At 44.3% G+C, this 22,128-nt stretch overlaps 1 protein-coding gene across 1 annotated transcript in view; it reads left to right on the forward strand.

Annotated features, from left to right (window-relative positions):
* Window positions 1-22,128, forward strand: part of camta1b (calmodulin binding transcription activator 1b) — a 230,175-nt gene that overhangs the window by 1,176 nt on the left and 206,871 nt on the right. The window contains exons 2-3 of the mRNA XM_076269177.1: window positions 3,231-3,332; window positions 15,500-15,603. Coding sequence (XP_076125292.1) covers window positions 3,231-3,332; window positions 15,500-15,603 — 206 coding nt within the window. The remainder of the gene's footprint in view (window positions 1-3,230; window positions 3,333-15,499; window positions 15,604-22,128) is intronic.

A 22,128-nucleotide genomic window follows, 5' to 3' on the forward strand; every position in this document is an offset into this window, starting at 1 on the left:
ATTATATGCAAATAACCACAAGATGGAGACAAACAAAACGTGAGGATGTGTTCTTTGGAATTCATTTATGTCTCTTGTGAAGTGTTCTTCTTTAAGATTTAGACCAAAACAATTTCTCAGCATCAAAGCTGCATGGACTTCGAGGCGCATATAAACTCTCGGTGCAAGCTAGTGCTAAAACATTATTTGCAAGTCTACATTTTCTAATTTTACAAATGCAGATTAATATTTTTTTTTTTTAAATTTTGTATTGGAAGTCTAGCAGCGTGTTCATTCGAGGTTTTTTTTTTTACATCCATGCACGAACTGTATACTTTTTACTTAAATGTACAGCGGTATTCATATAGGTGTAATATGACTTCTTACACAATCTTGAACGACATTTCGTTTAAATCCACCAATAGCACGTGAACAAAGACTTAATCGGGCGATATTTAAAGTGTTATATTGGCTATAATAGCCCACAAGGAGGCGACATCGAGCTAACTTAGCCAATTTGAAAGAGTGTCTGGTGTATACCAGCGAGCCAGCATGTTCAGGAATTCAACCAACGTCACTGTGCTTGATGAGTTCATATGACACCATGGGCACACCAACTATCATTTATTTTGAAACAATTACGTGTGTTGACATATTTTCATTATTCTATTTTCAATGAATTGCAATCCTCCCAAGTCCCAATATTAAAGGAGTTCTATGTATCAGTAGGCCTATCCTCCTCCTCAGTAATTGAGTCATCAATGATTCAAAAATTCTATGCGGTGTCTCAGGAACCTGTTCATATCTAAAAGTTTCTCAGGTCTGATAGTAGAGTGAGTTCTGTTTGGTTCTCTTGTGCTCGGTGCTTGCTGCTCTGCTGTGGATGACTCATGTCCACACCACTGGAGGGGGAGTTTCCCCGGTGGCTTCCAGCAGGTGTGATGTCAGGTCAGGTTCACACAGGTTTACAAATACCTCTCCACACACCCATACACACACAAACACACAAACACACACACACACACACCGTACACACACACCGTACACACACACACACCACCCTTCCTCTCTGCCCCAGCTGTTCCTCCCTCCCGTGGCCAGCATGCCTGCACTCTCTCTCTCTCTCTCTCTCTCTCTCTCTCTCTCTCTCTCTCACACACACACACACACACACACTTACACACACGCTGCCACTTCAAGCAGAGCACAGAGTCTGTGCCCCCACCCACACTTCTCTCTGAGGTTCACACAGACTCAGAAATTCTCATACTCTCTGATGCTCATAAACACTCACTCACACACACACACACACACTGTCTCTCTCTCGCTCTTTCTCTCTGACCCCCCCCGCACACCAAATGCCAGGTTTTAAGCCCAGAATTCCGCTGTCTCTTTAAGCCACATCTAAGACTTGTGTCCAGTCAGCTGAGACCAGACAGTGGCTCTCTATGAGTGAAAGGTGTGTAAGCAGGTGTGAGGTGTGCGTTTGATCAGTCCCACTCCATAAACAGGAGCGATAATGGGATTATGGAGATCTCATATCTCTGACAGAACATGGCGGCGGCATAGCCCCCTCAGACAGTGGTGTGTGGAATCTGTTAGGCAATTCTGTCCAGCTAATTGAATTTTGTGAAGCAGCTAAAGATTAAAAAGATGGCTGCGGATGACTCTGGACCCCCCTCCTTCCCTTCCTCCCTCCCTCCCTCACTCTCTCCGTCTGCATCTATCTATCTCTTGGCCCCTCAAGAAAACCGTACCTTCCTCTGAGAGTTGTTTTGTGAAAGGATTGATTTCATGGATTGATTCATCTGAGTGGAGGGAAGAGGGTGCATCAGCGTGAATCCGACAGTCATCTCTGGCACCACAGTCTCTTAGCTCTCCATTCACAGCAGCAGCAGCAGCACCGAGGCTCAACACATTTCGGCTGGAAAGACGTGCAGACACGCCAACCGGAGAGAGACTCTGAAATGAATACCCAGTTCCTCCAGAGTGCACCTGATATTTATCAAGTTTTTCCTTTTTGTAATGTCACATCACACTGTTTTCCGTGTCCAAATCCAAACCCCAAACCTAGAAACTGAAGTAGCCATGGGTTATCCTGTCACAACTGACTACATGGGCCATCAAGTAATCTTTCAGTGTTTCCCATACATTGACTAATCTGTGGCGGGGCGCCACAAAATCAAAACTGTCCGCCACACATTAATATTCTATGTTTCATTTAATTTGATTTAATTTAAATTAAATATCAAATCCTTGCATTGAGCTGCGCTTTTTACGCACACCGCCTTTCCTTGCCCCGCCCCCGCTCTCTCTCGTAGCCCGCTGCCCCTCCTCTGCATGTGCATTTAACTAAATATTCAGGATTGTTGAAGGATTGTTGTTGCCACATAGAAGCATTGCATAGAAGAGGTCTGGCTAAATTGCTATTAAATCCGCTTAGCATTGTGACCATGCTGCGCAAATTTGTTCAAAACTGCTGCATTGAAGTTAACTCTGCTAAGGTCTTATCACAACATAGTAGGCTACATTGAGGAGACTAAACTAAGTTAAGTTATGCAATCAAGCAGTATCTCAAAGCTAACGTTAGAATACTGTTTGGATGTTGAATTTAGCATGCTTAGCCTACTTACAGCTGTTTGTCGTTGAAGGGCTCATTTTATTGACTCTGACACTGAATGTTTGCAAAATCCCGATGTAAATGGAAAAGTGTTTTCCAAAATGTAAAAGTGCTTGTCCCAAGGAGAAGTACGAACCTTTATTTTAACTATGTAGAAAACGTTATGAATTGCATCCACACATCAGCAGCCTTTTAACACTACCAAGACGATCTTAATACCCCCCCCCCCACCCTTGTCCAAGTCAGCTACCGCCACAAATTGAATCCAATTCTGTGGGAAACACTGTCTTTAGATTAATAAGTCAGGCATTACAAATGGCGATCTTAGACTCTTTAAATACAGAAGATGGCCTTATCATGTGGCTATGTGGTTTATCAAGTGCACTTACAACTCAATCCTAAGATGCCATTGAATGCTCTGAGTTCAACTCACATTTGACGATTTTAGGTCATTTTATGTTTGTCATGTTTCATAGAGCATTTTAAAAATTATTTGGATGGACCTGTTCCACTCAGTGTCTGTCATGATGAGAGTTAGTGTCTGTGCTGGAGTATCACCTTCATCCTGTCTCTGTTCTCTCTCTCCCCAACGCTGGGCGTCTCCTCGCTCCCCTGCTGCGTGCCGGCGCAGGACTGAAGAGAATACGTAATCCGGATCGAATGTACAGAACAGCCGTGGGATACACTGGCCACGCTCCTCCCAAGGCTGTCAGCGACGACACGGACAGCAACAGTAAGAGGCCCCCCTTAACTTTTACTTGTTCTCGCAGCGGGCCTGCTCTGACCACTGCTATACTCTCTGTGTCATCCATTCATATCCTTACCCTTCACCCCCTCTGTCTCTCTCTCTCTCTCTCTCTCTCTCTGTCCCTTTTCCCCACATGCTGGGATCAGTGTGGCAACATGCCTCTCATACAAGCACAGAGAGAGAGAGAGAGAGAGAGAGAGAGAGAGAGAGAGAGAGAGAGAGAGAGAGAGAGAGAGAGAGAGAGAGGACACAGTGGAAACTCTTTGAGGGGAATAATCCGTCCTTTTCTCTCTGCCGTAACGCTTGGCGTCGAGATTTTCTTGAGCAACACATGCACTCTCCTGGAGTAGAAAGTAGATTTTTATTCCACTTTCTGACAGCCCTGAGTGCATCGCTAACAGCATCAAAGCAATGAAACAAAGCAGCCATTATGCAAAATCCGTGTTGAAAAAGGAGACTATTTTCTCTCTGACTGGTTGACTTTCAGCCTCAGTAAAGGGGAGGGAGACAGAGAGAGAGAGAGAGAAACGGAGGGAGAGAGTGAGGAAATAAAAAGTGAGAGAGACAGAAAAGGGGAGAGGGAGAGAGAGAAAGAGAGAGAGAGAGAGAGAGAGAGAGAGAGAGAGAGAGAGAGAGAGAGAGAGAGAGAGAGAGAGTCACCCAGGCTCGGACGGTCGGCGCGGAAGACGAAAGAGGCAGAAAGGAGAGCAGAGAGGCTGATTCTCATTCAGCTCCATTACAGTTCATGTTTATTCATGCGTTGCCACGCCGCGCTGGAACACGCAGCATATTTTTGGAAGCAGCAGCTCATTGTCATGCCTAATCAACACACAGAGCACTAGCCTCGTGCCTGAGCCCCCTACTCACTAGGTGGAGGGAGGCGAGGGAGGGAACAGAAAGAGTGAGTGAGTGATAGAGAATAAGGGAGAAAGAGAGAGAGATAGAGAGAGGGGGGTGTGGTGTCTCCTTCCTCCTGGGGTGCAAGTGAGGATGTGTTCTTGGCTGAACTCTTCAGAGACAGACTGAGGCCCCCTTCGCTGCTTTCCTCATCACTCTTTTTCTACTCCTCCTCGCATTTCACATCTCTCTCTCTCTCTCTCTCTTTTTTCTTTCTTGTCTTCTCTTTCTCTATCTGCATATCAGTCTGAGTCTCTTTGTTTCTCTCTCTCCCCCCTCCTCTCTCGGTCTCCCTCTCCGCTCTTCCCTCTACCCTTCTCTCTCTCTCTCACGTCGCGCCCAATGTTTTTGTCGAGTGATCAAGGCGCTGGTTAAACGCTGGAGCTGTGAGACGCGTGCTGAGGTGATGGGGGTCTTGCAGCTCTCAGCAGTGCAGCATTAGTGGGGGATAAGCCCGCTGCGCCTCTGGCCGTCGCCATCTCTCAGCTCTGAGGGTGGGCTTGTTAAGCCACTGGAAATTGTGAGCGTGAACGATTGGGCTTTTGTTGGTAACCCATCCATCACTTTGTTTGTTTCATTTGCAAAACGCTTAAGCGTTGAGGCCCCGCCGATGCATTTGGTCGCCGCTCGGCTCAGCGAACGTGGTTCTCTGCAAGAGCGCGACGGTGCTGCTCCCCACCCCCCCCCTGTGCACACCAACATAGAGGCGCGCGGACGACCTGCGGGGCACTTAAAACGTGCCCACTGTCAGCCACCCCCCCCCCCCCACCCCCCGCGTGTCATTTGTGGCTGCACTGTGTTGTTCTTTTAGTGCCTTTTGTCAGGCTGCAGAGAGAGTTTGCTCGGATGACACCAGAAACCCGGGCCCTTACATTGAACTAATTGGACGGATTCCTGATCCAGCGCTCCCAGGCCTACTCCCCCCTCTCTGGAGCCTAGCAGTGCATGAGTAATATGACTTTTCTTATATTTAGCCATGGAGAGCACCCCCCCCCCTCCCCCCAGAGGAGCTGCCCTCCAGTCATTACGGCGGATATGCTCTCGCGTCTCTTTCAAGTGCGTTTAGCTGTTTGTGTTAGAGAGAGCACATGCACGCGTGCCAACCTTTTGACACCAGGCAAATGAGTTGAGTTGCGCCTCTCTACACCCCCCGCCCCCCCCCCCCCCTTGTTTTTTAGCCTTTTTCAGTTAATTCCTCTACTTGCATTATTCACATATTTTCTGGGACAAGAGTCACTAGACAAGAAGTTGGCCTCAGGAGACGGGGGGGGGGGGGGGAATCAGCTCTTCTCTTATTTCAATGGAAGTATGACAGCACATTAATTTGCTCTCTTGTAGCAAATGTAATATCCCGTTTCTCCTCTGTTTTATCATTCATGCTTTTATTTTTAGCAATGCAGCAATTAAGGAAGGAGCCTGTGTCTCTGAGATCCCCTTAAAATGGGGGGGGGGGGAGGATACAGCATTAATTGAGTTGCCAAGAATAATCAAAAGATTTATTCAAAGTGTGCGGGAAGAAAACAAATGGCAGCCATGGTCAGAGGATTCTTCTCCCCCCTCTTCCAGAAAGGTTCTAAATAGGGCAGGTGGTTCTAAACAAACCCTTTTTGGCACTTTCACCAAAGCAATGGGGGACTTTTATCAGTGCACGACGGGTTGCCTGTTTTAACTTTTTGCTCAAAAGGCAGCTCTGAGGTGTAAGAGGCCTGTGAACAGTGGAGAGAACTAAGATGATAATCATGTTTCTTCTGAAGCTTTTAGTCTTTTGGATTGTCCCTTTTCATTCAGAACGGCTGTCTATCCGTCTGTCATTTTATTTCTGTGTCCTCCACCAAATCTACACGGTTGCAGACTTTGAAAGAATATTTATGATGCACCAGTATGTGTCTGTCTGCCTCTGATACAGTAACATTAAAATGCACATTGCGTTAGCCTTATAGCTGCTGTGGAGAAATGCAGACACCTGGATCATGCCAGCTTGTCTCTATTCAATTTAGTTGACATTTTTGTTGAGCCCTCTGAATTGCCAATATTGTGCAATGTAATAGTTGTTCATTGTTTTAAGCTGCACTAAATTTGTGTCAGCATTTACCTAGGTTTTGCCATATTGCCTTCATTGTTGGTGTACAGCTGAAAAGGTCATCAGTCTGTTTTTGAAAGAAGACCTGTCATTAAGTACACCCAGATGCTGTTCCAGAATGAATGATTTTGCCAGAGTTTTGTCAACATTACTATAAGGTACAATCACATAATAAGCATTACTATTCACAACATAAGCATTATTTCTCCTCACTGGATTGTAAGAGCCTTACACTCAGGCCTTATTACCATGTAACAGAGGAGTTATCACTATGATAATTACAGTACAGTAGAATAATCAATGTTTTGAATTTGACTTTTTGACCATGAAATTGGTATGTACAAAGGCATGGATTATAAACGACTAACAGTTCCGAGTGCCTCACCTCAATCCTTGCAGCCTGTCAGTTTTTGTTTTTGTCAAATTTCGTCAGGGTTTTGTCTGTGTTTGGCAGTTTCCCTGAGATTATGGAATGGGTAATGTGTTTCCATACGTGGAAAGACAAAGAGAGCACGGTGAGATGAATTCAGCCGGTTGAGGTGATGTCAGTCTCTATCTGGTGTTGAATGACACGCCGCGGGCAGCCACCTCCTGCTCTGCCCTGCCCTGCCCCGGTGCTGGCGCGGTCTTGATACGCCTCTCCTCCTGGCATGTTGCTCCTCGTACACTCACGAGGGTTGTGTTTATGTTTGTTTACGCTCATGTGTCATCGCGGCGGGGCTCATCAACGCTTCACTCGTTAGGGACTCCACAGAATCTCCTGGCAGCGCAAAAAATAAATAAAAAAAAAGATGCCGCCGCAGATTCTGCCAGCGAGCGCAGCACACCGACTCTCAACACGCCACAGCTATTTCTTTCCGGGGACCACCGGGTGTGGCATAATGCATAGAATGCATCCCACATCCACGGTGATGGAGTTGTAATCCGATTACCTAGGTCAGTCGGGAACAAGGAGGTTTCAGATCAGGAAAAAAAAAAAAGCTAGCAGGGGCTGACCGCCGCAGACATTTCATTCATGCAGTCTGAAAAGATGGAGGTATTCAGTGAGGCTCCTTGCTTGTCAACAGAATATATTCATCACCCCCGAGTCAGATTAAAAGAGGCTGAAATCCCAGCGATGGTAATAGAGGTCAAAGTCGCTAACGGATTAGGTGTGGAGGGCAGAGGCACTTCCTGTATGCGCCACAAGCCTTGGCGAGAACTAACTAGAAGATAATGCAAGGTGGAGGCAGGAATACAGGAACATTGCTAGGTCAGAGCTGTTTTGAATTTATTTAAGGGACTTACCATCCCAGCATGTATAATTAAACACACTGGAGCTGCTGAATAAAAATCATGTTCGTGTGTACAGTACTTTCTTTCTTCCCATTAATATACTTATTTTTTCTATATCATTTGCTTCTTTCTTTCTTTCTTTCTTTCTTTCTTTCTTTCTTTCTTTCTTCCTTTCTTTCTTCCTTTCTTCCGTTTTAATTTTCCTATCTTGCCCAGCAAGAAGTTGGGGCAGGGTGTGGGTAGTTCCGAAGCAAGGCGCTGCTGGGCCTGATACAGGCAGTACTCATTTTCCCATCCGCATTCTGCTGCTTCACAACTGAATGAGTTGTTTTACAATGAGTCTGATTTATGTTAATGTATGTGATGGCCTCTCAGTTAGGGGGCGTGAAGTTGTTCCCAGACATACACATCACCTCGCCGGTATGTGCATGACTCACCTTTCCCCCTCCTCTTCCAAAATTACCATATAGATGACAACTGATTTTAATGCAGTGTGTACTGTCTGTCGTGGGGGTGTGTGATAGTCTGTAGGTGGTGTCTGGCAATTCAGGCATGTGCTTAGATTTAAGTCATAGACTGTGGACATACACGGACACACGGACACACACACACACACACACACACACACACACACACACACACACACACACACACGGATACACACAGGGGGGCCCTCTTCCCTATTACCTCTCACCTCAGGTGTGCAAACATGTCTAGGACAAACAGCACCCTTTGAGAGTTAAACAATGACAAGGGAGGATGAGGAGGAGAACGGAGAGGCCCCTCACCAACAGTTCTGCCGCGTACGGCTCAGCGTTTTAATGAGCATTCGGGAGGGCGCACGGCAAGTCTCTCGGCAAGACTACTCCTGGCAAGGCAGGATTACTGCGGGAGAAGTTTATCAGCAGTGTGATGAATTAACATGCAGAGCCACGCCTGCAGCTGTCCACCCGCCTCCCCAACGCAATGAGCCTTTATTTCTGTCACATTAATTTTATTTGGGGAAAAAAGACAGGAAAAACGACGAGGCAAAAAAATCCCAAATTTCCCCTGACACCCCCCCTTAATATCTGGACTGGGAGCATTAAGTGTTGCCACTCCAGCATTTTTTACTATCTTTATTACAGAAAGTTTTATAATTAACTGACAGCCATCTCACTAGAGTATTTCATTTTGCCTCTGATTTTAATGTGAATATGACAGCTTTACAAGGTAAGAGACAGAGGGAGGGAAAAAAGAAAATTATCAATTGATGAGGGAATGTACTTCGCAGTGGGTTTTTGCAATTAGTGATTTTCTTTTCAAACTTGGGAGACGTGAGCGAGACCAAGCAAGCAGAGGGGTGTCGAGAATGATCATCACGAACATTCCTCATGAGACCCAAGTCTATGGTGGATGACCGAGGCTAATGTCAACCCGCATTGATCTATGAAGAAAAAGTGCCAGGGCAAGAGAATGACGCTCTGTCTCTCGGAGTGGCACACTTTAACACATCATTTGACACACATGCTCGTGTAATATAGTCTGCTGTATTGGCTAATTTCACCAAACATGGAGGATGTTCCCTAGAGCAAACCTCAACTTATAAGGAGTTAGCCTACCACAGACCAGCGCTTTCATCAGGACAGCACGTTTGTCTTCATCTTCTTCAAAGTGCTGTGGCCTTTCCAAAGTCCTCAAGCCCCCACCCCCCCCATCCCCTCCCCCTTCCCACGACACTCTAGCAGTTTGTCTTCTGGATGTAGATAAATGACAGGAAATAATCGGAAGACTTGAGCTGTATGTAAATTGCAGATAAAAAGACACACGGAAAGGGGGGAAAAAAAGCTAATCGGTAAAATGTCACAGGGTGCTTATGGAGGCTACTCACCTCCTCCCTCTGCCCTTTAAGCACTTTCACCCAAGGCTGTTGCCATTGAGCTGTCCTTCATTTGAATGGAAATGAAGAAAAACATTAACAACACCCAAGGCATGTTTTTTTCCCCCTTTCATGCCCAGGGCTTTGGGGCAGTTCTAGAGGAAACTGAATGTGTTATGGCACCTTGATGCATAAACAAAACAAAAAGTGCTAAATGTGTTTCACAGTATTCAGTATGCTGGTTGGCTCCCATTGTAACATATAAACTGAATGCCACAATGACATTGGAAGGGAAGCTAAAGCCTTTTTTTTGCTTCTCTTGGTTAGATCTGTTTGCAGTGAGAGGAACCTTTTGCTTATTTATTTATTTTACTTTTTTGTTTAATATCGGCCAACCCCGTTGCGTGCAAATAACACATGCGTGTGAGTTCGTCACAGACGGCAGATATGTTGTAATCCCCTGGAGGACATGCAGGCAAATTATGTTCTGTTGTTTGCCTCTGGTGGAGGGCAACTTTGCTCAGCAGATTAGAACTGTGAGATCATATTTTTCCCTCGTCTGTTTTTTGCTGTTTTGACATTTAAAAATCTGTCTGCTCTTATTAATATAAACACTAAACCAACAGAGGCCATGATAGAATGAGAGAGCACAAGAAAAGTTATGGCAAATGTCTTGAGACAAAAAAAAGCAAACAGAGAAAAAAATAAATCAAGTTTCTGTCTCTACTATTAAACTCTTTAGATTCTTACCATTTATAGAGGATAAAGGAACAGAGAGTAGTCAAGTCAAGTCAAGTCATATTTATTTATATACCAATGTTATTGACCCAAGGTGCTCAGAAATAAAATAAACAGTAATAAAAACAAAAATAATGACATAAATGACAAAAAATAAAAATAAATAAATGAAAATACAAAAGAATAATAATAATAATAATAATAATAATAATAATAATAATAATAAACAGATTATGATTGTAGATAAAAATAAACATATGGTTACTGAAACTACTACTACTGTAGGCCTAGAGAAAGATGTACAGTAAAGTTAGATGCCAGTTAATATAATGCAGAAAAGAAATAGAAATAAGATTAAATAAAACAAATAAAAATAAAAAAAACAATTAATGGACATTATAGGCCAAAGAAAATAGATGGGTCTTTAAATTTGATTTAAAACTACTGATGGTGGGACAGGACTTAATTTCTATAGGGTGATTATTCCAGAGTCTAGGGGCAGCAACAGAAAAAGCTCTATCATCTTTAGTTTTAAGGGTTGCCTTTGGGACTGATAGAAGAAGTTGTGAGGAAGACCTCAGTGGCCTAGAAGGACAGTAGGGACTTAAAAGGTGACAGATATACTGTGGTGCCATTCCATTTAGGGCTTTGAAAACAAAAAGTAAAACTTTAAAATGAATTCTGTAATTGACAGGTAACCAATGGAGTTGGGCCAGCACAGGGCTTATGTGCATATGTTTCTTTGTTCCAGTAAGAAGAGAAAGAGAGAGATTACCCAGCAATAAGGTTGATGTTTACTTCAGACTTCTGAAATACTTAACATTACTTCTAGGGATGTAACGGTGTGAAAAACGGTGTGTATTTCTAAAAGTGTGTTCAATATGTTCAAAAAGCACTGATAGGCCTACACAAGCTGAAATAGTTTTAAAAAGTATCCCGTTCACTTTTCTTCATGTTTAATTGGCTATGTGCTTATAGCTTAACTTACCCTACCATAACTTGGAGTTTGCTATTTCTGTTATTTGGATGCAATGAGTGAGACCAAAGTAAGCATTCAAAATAAAACTTTAGGCTACTGTATTCTCCTGATAACGTGAGTGGAATGGATTTAATGTGGACGCGAACATAAAAAGATGCAGAGTGGCTACATGATACAGTGCACATTTTGCAGTGAAAAAGTTCCGCCTTTTAAAATCAGGTGTAGCCTAATCCGAATCGTAGTTAAAACCATCAATTAGACAACAGAATCAGTAGGGTACCAGTTTTGTTCCATTGTACCAGGCCTACTGTATGTCAAAAGCAGGCTCGGATGAAGCTGGGAAGGATTAAACACACGGTTTCCACACTGCGGTAATCAACAGTGATAATCATGATGTTTGAAATGAGAACGGTAGTTATTATCGTCAACATTTTATCGCGGTTTACCATTATACCGGTAATCGTTACATCCCTAATTACTTCCAATGCTTATCATTGTTTTCTTTCAAAAGCCAGAGAGACTTGGTAACCAATGGTTCTTTGTCAGAGTGCTTTTTCACTCTGCTATGATCGTTTGCATTCAGAGCAGTTCTTTTTTTGTATTTCTTTTTTGTGATGTCCTCTTTCATGAGGCCTGTTCAAAAACATGTTTTGTCTGTAAGGTGAGGCCGATAGATGTTCAGCACTCACTTCACTTACTTCTATCTCAGAGCTAGGGAGATCATGAGGGAACTCTATGCACTCAAAAAGGATAGCGTCTAACTCAGGAGTAGATGAACGCCAGGTCAGATGCGGAGCCAGTGTCTGGTTTGAGTACACGGTGTCAGACTTGACTGTCGTCTCACTCCCTGATACAAACAGGGACAGGCATCCACCGCAGGCTCCACATTTTTATTTCACTGATGTGTGATGCCTCAAAAAGTTTTTATATCTCTTTTTCAAGTCCAAATGGTTTAGTATCTACATGCCTTAGAGAGATATTTGAGCTTATACAGCACTGCTTTAATCATGCGTACCGGTTAGGTGCCAGTGGAAAAGTAGTGGTTAAACACCACCACTTTCTGAAGCTCTCTTAACATCTCAAAGTTTGTGTTGGGCCCGTCCACTTCTTGGACACCTCTCTCAAGTCTTTCAGCTCCCATTAATGATCAGAGCTTGCCAAACCGATCCTTTTCATTTCAGGCATCTCATTGCCTTAATACATTCATGCCCATAGGAGACATTTATGAGATAGACTGTTCAGATTTAGAAGGTAAAAAAAAAAAAGTGCTGAGGTTGGTGGATGAAGAGCGAGGTGTCTCCACATCCAAAAGTCGAGCTGGGAGGGGTCTTGTGATCTGGGCTTGAACTTTGAAGAACAGGTTTGATGTGTGTTTCTCGTCTGCCCTTCAAAAGCAAAGATGTAATGGAAATCCCTGTCAGATCTCAGGGTGCTGGACATAGGGGGGGGAACATTGGTAGAATTCAGGACATGGGAACTGGGCGGAGACCTCTGCAGTGATTGGAGGTGTGAGAAAGGACCTAAGCTCTGATTGGCCCGCACAGGAACGTATGTGTTGGTGGTTTGTTCATCGGTTGACGAATATTTAGGGAGGTGAAAATGGGACATTGCTTCTTGCTTGTGCTCATAGAGGGTTGACAGGGGCCACAAAAGAATTTGCCTATGCAGCATAACCTGAATGCACAGCTCACTCCATAAGGCTTGTATTATAATACTCTGGTTCTCCACCCTTTTTTTCAAGTTAATGTACAAACCTGCCTTTTTGCACTCTAACATTTAGCATTTTACATTTCAGTCAAGCTGCCAACATTTGTTTCTACTTTTTAACAAGCCTGGCTTTTTTTGTTTGTTTTTTACCATTTTGGAATAGCTATTTTCATACCATATCTAAGCGTGGAGCTTTGAGCAGATGCTCTACACATTATATCCACAGTTTCAACAATGAGTGCTGGAACAGTCTGGAGACAGACAGGTACATGATCAGAGATGGCAGATGGCAGCGGCTGCTGTGATTAAAGTTCCTCCCTGGTGCCATAGTCGTGAGTGTCAGCAGAGTTTAAAAGCCCCTCACTCTTTGGACAGAACAATGAGAGCAAATGGCAGGCCCAGGGATCATTCTGCCAGCCGCTGCGTACGAAACGAAAATGAGACTCTGTGTGTGAGAGAGAGTGAGAGAGAGAGAGAGAGAGAGGATGTGTGTGTGTGTGTGTGTACAGTGTGTGTGTGTGTATGTGTATGTGTGTGTGTGTCTGTGTGTGTGTGTGTGTGTGTGTGTGTGTGTGTGTGTGTGTGCAGTTTGTTTGCTGTAAGAGAGACAAAGCAGCAGGGGAGAGGAGACAGATATATGGATCAGTCTTAAGTACGCTGTAAATGAATTGTTGGTTGTTTGGTTCTTTTATCAGCCTTGTTGCATTTCGTGTTTATAGAATTGAAAGCTTTTGCACTTCAAATGAGGGATGAGATAACATGCCCCTAAAAGAAAGATGTTACAAAAGGGCCAATCTGTCCTGATGAAAGACATCTTCATTATGTAAGAATATTTGTGGTCTCATAATCATACCTGCTACCCTCTGTATTGAGTAACGCCAGATTGACACGCAGATAGCATAATTATATGACTGGAGTAGTCACATGGTAATATTTCTCATGAAGCCATGCATTGTAGGTTCATGAGAGGTTCACTGTTGTCTATAAATCTGCTGTCCTGTAGATGGGTGGGATAGTGGGTAGGAGGCTGTACATAAACAAAAGCAGGTGATGGCGAATAGTGGTAGAGACGAGCAGAGAGACACTGGAGATGGAGTGAGGCTGGCTTTTGTGTGATGTGCATTTTGAAAGGTAGCCGACGTGGCGGCTGGAGCTTCCAGCATGGGCCTCCTTCGCTGCTTGTGTGCGCCTTTGTCTTTGACGTCAGTCGTCAGCAGGTGAATAATTCACGTGGCTGGAAGTTCATGCACAGGTGAAGTGCAGCCAGCCGTATTGACGTGTACCCAAACGATGGAAGGGAAACGGTTCCTATAGTCACATCTATGACAGGACTGCCCCTCACATAGTTCTAAACATCTCTGTTTGTGTGGAACTGGGCCTTGGTTTGGCTGGGGCGTCTCAACAGAACTGTGCTGTCTCACGCAAGACATACTTTTCCCTCTCTTCGCCTGCCCAATCTTCTTGTCCATGCTGTCTCCCCCATGTGGTTCTGTGCCTTACTAGAGGAGACATGTCGCTCAGCCCTCCCTCCCTCTCTCCCCCTTTCTCTCTCCTTCTTTCTCTCTCTCTCTCCCTCCCTCCCTCCCTCTCTGTCTCTCTCTCTCTCTCTCTCATCCCTCTCCCCATCCCCCTACGCGCTCCTGCTCTCCCACTCTCCCACTCCCTCTGCTTTATTCATGAGGAACTTCTGCATGCAATGTGGAGGTAGCTTCTCCCTGTGGGCCAAACACTGAGTTCTGTACCAAACAAGAGCACTTGATGCTAACGGTTATCAATAACCTTGAAATGCTTTTGCTCCAATGCCCAATTTGGTTTCTTGTGTGTGTGTGTGTGTGTGTGTGTGTGTGTGTGTGTGTGTGTGTGTGTATGTGTGTGTGTGTGTGTGTGGTGTGTGTGTGCACGCATCCTTGGCTGATAAGGGAGAAGCCAAAATAAAGCATTACTGTGCAGTCTTCAAGGGAAACCAAATTGTAACTGTGTTATGAACGATCTGGGGTGCCTGAAAAGGCAGAATACTTTAGTCTGTCATTATACCAACTCACTCCATCCCATGCAATACAAAAAAATCCAATAACCCTTATAGAGGTATGTGGTTTGGGTAGTACAACTAAACAATTCTGTCTGTTATGTTAATAAAAGCATACATTATCCACCTTAAAATGACAAATGGATGTTTAGGAAGGATGTTTAGAGTAGCTATTTTTAGAAGTGGCCTATGAGCGGTGTAAGTTAATAACTTTATAGCTTGTCACAGTGGTATTGCAATGGGGTAATGTAAATATCATGTACCTTCCCAATGGCTAATGAAAATGTTGCTTACATCTGAAGACAGATACTGTGGTAATATGGAAGATGTTGTATAAATGCAGGTTAATTGAAAGAGGATACATCAGGTCATATGCACATTTCCATTGCTTGAGGACTACTGTCACAGTTTTAATATAATGACTACATGTATTTCTGTGCTACTGTTTATTGGGTTTTATATTTAAAATAATGATTGGTAGTATTATGTTGTGGGGACTCGGATATGTTATTTTACAAAGATTGTAGCTTATAGCCTGTGTCATCTTCTCTATTTTGTCACTGACATTTTGGCCCCGTTCATCTTCTTCTAGGTGAACATGGACATTTGAAAATATACCTGCCCAAGAAACTGCTCGAATGTCTGCCCAAATGCTCCTCCCTGCCCAAGGAGCGACACCGTTGGAACACCAATGAGGTAAGAGACCATGCCAGAACTCTTCACAGCCCTCTTCAGAATGCAGCCTGCTAGACGGGGGAGTCAACTGTCGTGACTCCCTCAGCCTCCGAGGAAGAAGGGCACCAAATTGATGGGTTTTTCCCAAGAGTTCTCTCAAGAACCAAGGCACATAGAATACAAGGGGCTGAGAATGATCATTACTTTGCACATATCACATTTCAACACCGGGCTAGTCAAACATAGCCTCCAGCTGAGTTCACCTCCCCCTCTGTGCATTACATGCAGACAGTCTACTGCCATGTCAATTCAAGACAGATTCAATTTTTCATGTAATATTCCTCATTAGATTTAAAGAAATGTATTGGGCTATGTGTTCTATTGTGTGATACGTTCAATTCACTTGGCATTTTCATTTGTGGAGAATTGAGACCACAGACCTTTATGAACCTGCATGATAAAGTTAAGCTGTGAGAGCCGAGCGATCCAGGCCGCCCTGTTTGCCAGCTTTGGAGCTTTGTTTTGACTGGCAGCGTTGGCCAGTCCTGGGAGGCCACTGCCGAGACGGCGTCTGACTCAAGCCAAGCTCTTAATGAGATCAGCTGGAAACAAATCACTTTCACCAGGTTATCAAAAGGGAGTGAGGCCAAAGAGACAGTTTAAAGGAACCACTTCATTTCAAGCTGGTAACCCTCCCACCCCCACCACTGTCCCTGCTGACACAAACACACAAACACACACACACACACACACACACACACACACACACACACACACACACACACACACACACACACACACACAAACATTCAAGCACTCTCTCAAACACACATACACACTTTTCTCATGCTCAATTAAAATAGCCTGGGAACTCATTGGGGATGTTATTCACTTGCACTCCATTACAAATTGGTGGCATATGGTAGCAAAAGTTATTCTGGCATGAACAGAAATGCCAGTATAATTCTACTGTCTTTTTCAGTGTTTTACTGTTATGTTACAGCTGTAGAACAGTATACAACTATCTTACAGCTATTGTGCTATCTTTTATTAACCTTCTGTCTCGGGTATTGCGGCATTTGAAAGTCGAAAATAACTTTTATAAATGTTTATAAATTGTTTGGAGCTCGCGGCTCGCCCCTGAATGCTTTAGAATATGTAGTGGTAAACAAACACTCTGGATTAATTTTAGTGCAAACTAGCCCATAGTTTGAGACTGACACTGTTGATAAGGTTTACACACAGAAGCTGGGGAAAATGAAAACAATTTCTGCTTACTTATTCTGGTCTGTGAGACGTGCTATTACCTCTTGCCATTTTCTTGAACTTCCTGATATTTTTTTACCATGATGAACCATACAACCACTTGGGAGAAAAGAAAACGGCATTATTTTTTGCCTGATAGGACTTGGGACAAAGCAGTAATTTGAGCGTTGATTGATTTCACATTGGAAATTCATGAGATTTTTTCGTTCATTGCATTTTGTATCCTGTCACTGACAAAGGGACATCCATACAGTTTTGAAGGCCTGAGATATATGCCACACAGATGACAGTATGTGTCATGTTTTTATTGGTTTATATAAACTTCAAAAAGTTTATGGCAACATATTTAATGCACAAAACACACAAACTTGTGTCCTGGTTCGTTCTCATAAAACAGCTAGGCCAGCACTAAACAGACACATTGCAGTCCAACATCTTATTTTCTTGCCTCTCCAGAACTCCAGTCATACCACAACTTGTGTGCTTCAATGATGTGTTTCCCCCTTGTGTAGAAGTTTACTCACACAAGCGAGCCCTTTTGATTTTGCACTGCGCAAACACTTTTTCCAGATTGAGGCTTTTTGTATCATAGCTGCAGGTAGGACATGTCAAGCATAGTCGTCTCTCACTGAATGGTTAGAGTGTGTTCTTGATATTAGAATACCAAAACCCAGGATGTCCCAGTGTGGTTTCCTTCAAAGCACTCTTTCTCTCTCCGTCTCAGCTTCCAAAAAGAGCCAGGCAAACTTTTCCGAAGTAAATAAGGAAGTTCAGCTTTCTTCCACGATAATAGTGGATGTTTGTCTCCGCAATGCAACCACAACAAAAAAGCATCTGAACTCAGAAGGAAAGCACAAAGAAAAGGAAAGGAAAATAAGGGGGGAAGCTTGGCACGGGAGTCAGTGTGAGGGCATTTGAAGCAAACCCCAGTGATTTAAAGCCATCTTCTCCTCAATCGTTACACACAACTACACATTTGAGTCTGCATTATATATGTTTATTTTGTTGTTTTTTTGTTACATCAGATTTTTTGTATACAAAAAGTATGCGCTGTGACTTTCAGAGTGCCCTTCAGAGCCGGGCGTCATCATTGACTCTTGGTCCCAGCAGAGTGAGTTTTTAAGCATTCTGAAAGAAAGAATGCCTTTGTCATTAATCTAGAGGTTCGGCTTGTGACACTTTACAATACACCAGGGTGCCAGTAAGTAGCACACAGGTGTTCTCTTACGTTTCAGAGGGCTAGTCAGCTCTGGAGCTTCCATTTCCCTCACACTGTGGGTATAGGTGCAGTCCAAAAAAAAAAAGTAGATATTTTACCAAGCGCCCGTCTTGACACTCCAAGGTGCATTTCTCTCTTAAAAAATATGTTTTGCATGCATCTCCAAATCTTTTTGTTCATGTGGCTGCTGTAAATATCTTATTTGGACCATTTACTCTGACACCTAGGCAGCCTCGGCCAGAACGAGGAAGGAAGAAGGTGCTGCATTGTTGTCTCTGTTTTGGAGCAGGTACCTGCACAGACTCATATGCCTTTAACAGCCCCTGACAGGATGCTAAGCTACTCACCACGTAATTCCTTTTTCCACTATTACCTTTCTCCTCTTGAGCTTTGCATACAGCAGTCGAGCAAGTACATTACCCAAGACCTTTTCCTGGAAACTGAGATAAACTGGTGGGATGGAAAAAATGAGGTAAAAGGGGGAGGCCACAAGGCCAAGAGCAGAGGAGGAATGAGACGAAGTCCACCCCCAAACAACCCCAGCGTTTCTATGCCCATTAACACAGGACTGCACTCCCTGCAGAGTCTTGTTGATGTGGGCTGTCACATCGGTTTAGTTACAAACCTCCATGTTTCCCAGTTTGTCAAATCAATGCAGCTCTGACAACTGTGTTCTCTATGACTTGCAGTCACTTTAAGGTCAGAGCGAAATCAAACGTAGTGTTTGTAAACATCCATCTGCCCTGCTTTCCTTGATTGCACTTCCCTGAAAAAGGAATGAAGAGCAGCAGAAAGCAGCCTGACGTCTGTGAGTGTTACACCAAAAAACGGGCCAGGATGTATTTATTAACCTTATACCATAGCTATAGGCAACTTGTCACGTCATGCTCAAGAAGCCACAGATGCTCTCGCCGTGAGATAGCGGTGGCGTTGATGCATTGAGCGGAGACTCAAGGTGAGCCTCCATAAAATAATGTCCTTCAGGCACAGGGACTCTAAGCTGTCCTTAAGCCCAAGCCAGCTGCCATAGCCGTCCGACATGCCCCAGTGAGACCACCTCCATTCCAGGACGTCGCCACTGATTGCCATCTCCCCTTAAGTCCTCCATCTTTGAAGGATGCGACACACAAGCGGGGAGAATAAAGAATAATCCCCCTCCGGCCCCCTCAAGCACCACCTCTTTTTTTTTCTGATTAAACTCGTTGTTACCCTTGAGTTAAAAAGCTGGAGTCAGGCCTCATGGAGGGAGTTGGTGGGGTTTCATCCCCACTCATTCAAGTGGCATCAGAAAGAGCTGCCTTTCTCCCCCAAGTCCTGGGACTCTTTTATTCTGTGCAGTGGAACCCAGATACACTCTGTCCCTTTGGTCTGTCTCACTAAGGTGAACTTCTGAGCAGCGGACAAGGTGTTATGCTCGGCAGGTGGCCTGCGTGTTAGCCAGCTGAGAAACGCACGAGACAGGGAATGAGAGTGGGAGAGGAGTAAAGTAGGATGTCGGAAAGGGAAACGAGAACAGAGAGAGAGAGAGAGAGAGAGAGAGAGAGAGAGAGAGAGAGAGAGAGAGAGAGAGAGAGAGAGAGAGAGAGAGAGAGAGAGAGAGAGAGAGAGAGAGACACACACAGAGCCAAAAAGAGAAGGAGCTCCATCTTCAGCTGTGTGAGGAGAGGGGAGGGAGCGAGCAGAGCCCATCCAGACTCACCAGCAGCCCTCTTAATGGGAGCAGGTGCTTCAGTGCCGGCCACGGTGGCCTCCCACCGCTGCTTCCTCCAGCACGATCTGCATGAGCGGCAGGGAGGCTCGGCTTAATGAGCGCACTGCAACAGGATGATCCAGAAGTCTGACAGAAGACACACTCACACACACACGCACACACACACACACACACACACACTCGCACACGCACACACACACACACACACACACACACACACACACACACACACACACTCGCACACGCACACACACACACACACACACACACACACACTCACACACGCACACGCACACACACACTCACACACACACACACACACACACACACTGACACACACACTCCTCACTACCTCCTCACTGCTGAGCACTGTCGAGCCATCTCTGAGCGACTGCTGATTGGTGAGGCTCCTCCCTAACGTTTCCTTAAACTATTCTGAATAGATGTCTTGCTATCATTTAACAATAGGCAATTTAAAGAGAGTCTGGTCTTCCATACGAAAGGAGGACCAGAAGCTGAGCAGGACAATAGGACATCAGGGAGGACACAGAGACGCAGCGTAGCAGCCGGACACTCCTAGAGTGGAATAGATTATCGTGTGGACGTCCCCCTGCTGACATTCATGCCTCTCTGAGTGCATCTCTCAGCAATGTGGACTGGACACACACACACACACACACACACACAAATACATCACACGTCAGCCACATAGCGGCAGTACAGCATAGCAGCACAAGCAAAGGACAGTGTACAGGGAGCGAGGGATAGAGGGAGTGAGAAAGGGAGGATAGGGAGATGGAGTGACGGGTGGAGGGGTGCTTTGTGTTGTGGCGCACCAGCCACTACACTAGATGAGAGGCTCCATCAGCTGGAGATGACCCATGAGGTGTGACTGTAGGACTCCATATCGCTCTCTCTACCCTCCCTGCAAGGGCTTCCTGAGCTGTGACCCTTATTGAGGGTAATGACACGAACCTCTATTAGGTTGAAAAATACACATTCCTGAATGACCACACACACACACACACACACACACACACACACACACACACAAGTAAAAAATGAAATCGGAGTCAGAGAGGGGAAAAGCGATAATGGGGGCTGTGATAAAGATGAGGACAGAGAGAACACGAGGGAATGACAAAAAGTCAATTCCTGTCATCATCTCTGTTTTTCCTCCTTCAATCTTTTCCCCCCGTTGTGTCTGCCACAACCCCCCTGCTGTTGCTTTTAAGCACCTGGAGAAATGTGCCTTTGAAGGAGTCCCTGCTCCGTCGGAAGTCTTGTACCGATGTTTTAATGACACTCTAATAACCGATGTTTGTTTTTGTGGCGGCGAAATGATCAAGGGTCTGAGAGATAGTGCAAAGCAGAATTATATATAATATCCCAATATAATGTTTAATGTTCTATGTTTCTCATAAATCAGCCACTTAAAATAGCTACATCGAAGTAGCTCTCCTCCTCTCCTCTGTATGATTCTATGTATACTGTATAATCCCAGATGGGGAAATGGGAAAGTGCCTGGGTTAATTTCACTACTAATTTAATATTCCTTCTTATTTAGTCAGTGCCATGTAGATCGTTGATCACGGTAGTCTTGGTGTCTTCTAACTCAGCAACTGGTTTAGGTAAGAATTGCCTTGCTAACATATGGTTATCATTGCTTTGCCATGACAATCATTCTGCATCAAGTAAGAAATGCATACGGTGGAGTGCCTTTGCATCTTCTTGTGAATTGCGCCTCTCCTGTGGACATCTGTAACTTACATGTTTTGTTTCAGCAATGCTATAAGGACCATATTGTTTATTTCTCACTTTCTTAATTAGAATATGACCAGAGAACACAGGAAATATGTACACAGTAGACCATTTAAATACACATAAAATGTTGTTTTTATTGTGATACCAGACAAATTTCAGTCTCAAACTACCATTAGATTTGTTGTTTTAGCAGTGTTATAATGACCAATCACCCAATGGAGAAGCTCTTGATGGAGCTGTCGTTCCCTACCCAGGCCACTGATGGGCATGCCTGGCCTGCCAGAAGCTGCTGGTAGATACAGCTATGATGGGGGTCTCGAGATCAGCTGCTGACTTGACCGTCTTTTAACTTAATGTTTTTTATATTCCCTCTATCTTCTGGTTGAATGAGAAATAAACATATACGGTCATCATAACATTTCTAAAACAACAAATCAAATGGGTGCCTAACACTTTTGCACAGTACTGTACATCTTGATTGAACTTCCTCTCTGTGACTGGGTCTTCTGTTTCACTTTGGTATATTCCATGTTTCTAACAGGCCTCATATATCCTGGGGTATGTGTGCAGTTGTTTATGTTTGCTG

Source organism: Alosa pseudoharengus, unplaced genomic scaffold, assembly GCF_046254945.1.
Source record: "Alosa pseudoharengus isolate Yale_2024_CS ecotype anadromous, Long Island Sound unplaced genomic scaffold, YU_APseudo_1.1 YU_APseudo_1.1_scf_5, whole genome shotgun sequence".
In the NCBI taxonomy this organism is placed as follows: domain Eukaryota; kingdom Metazoa; phylum Chordata; class Actinopteri; order Clupeiformes; family Clupeidae; genus Alosa; species Alosa pseudoharengus.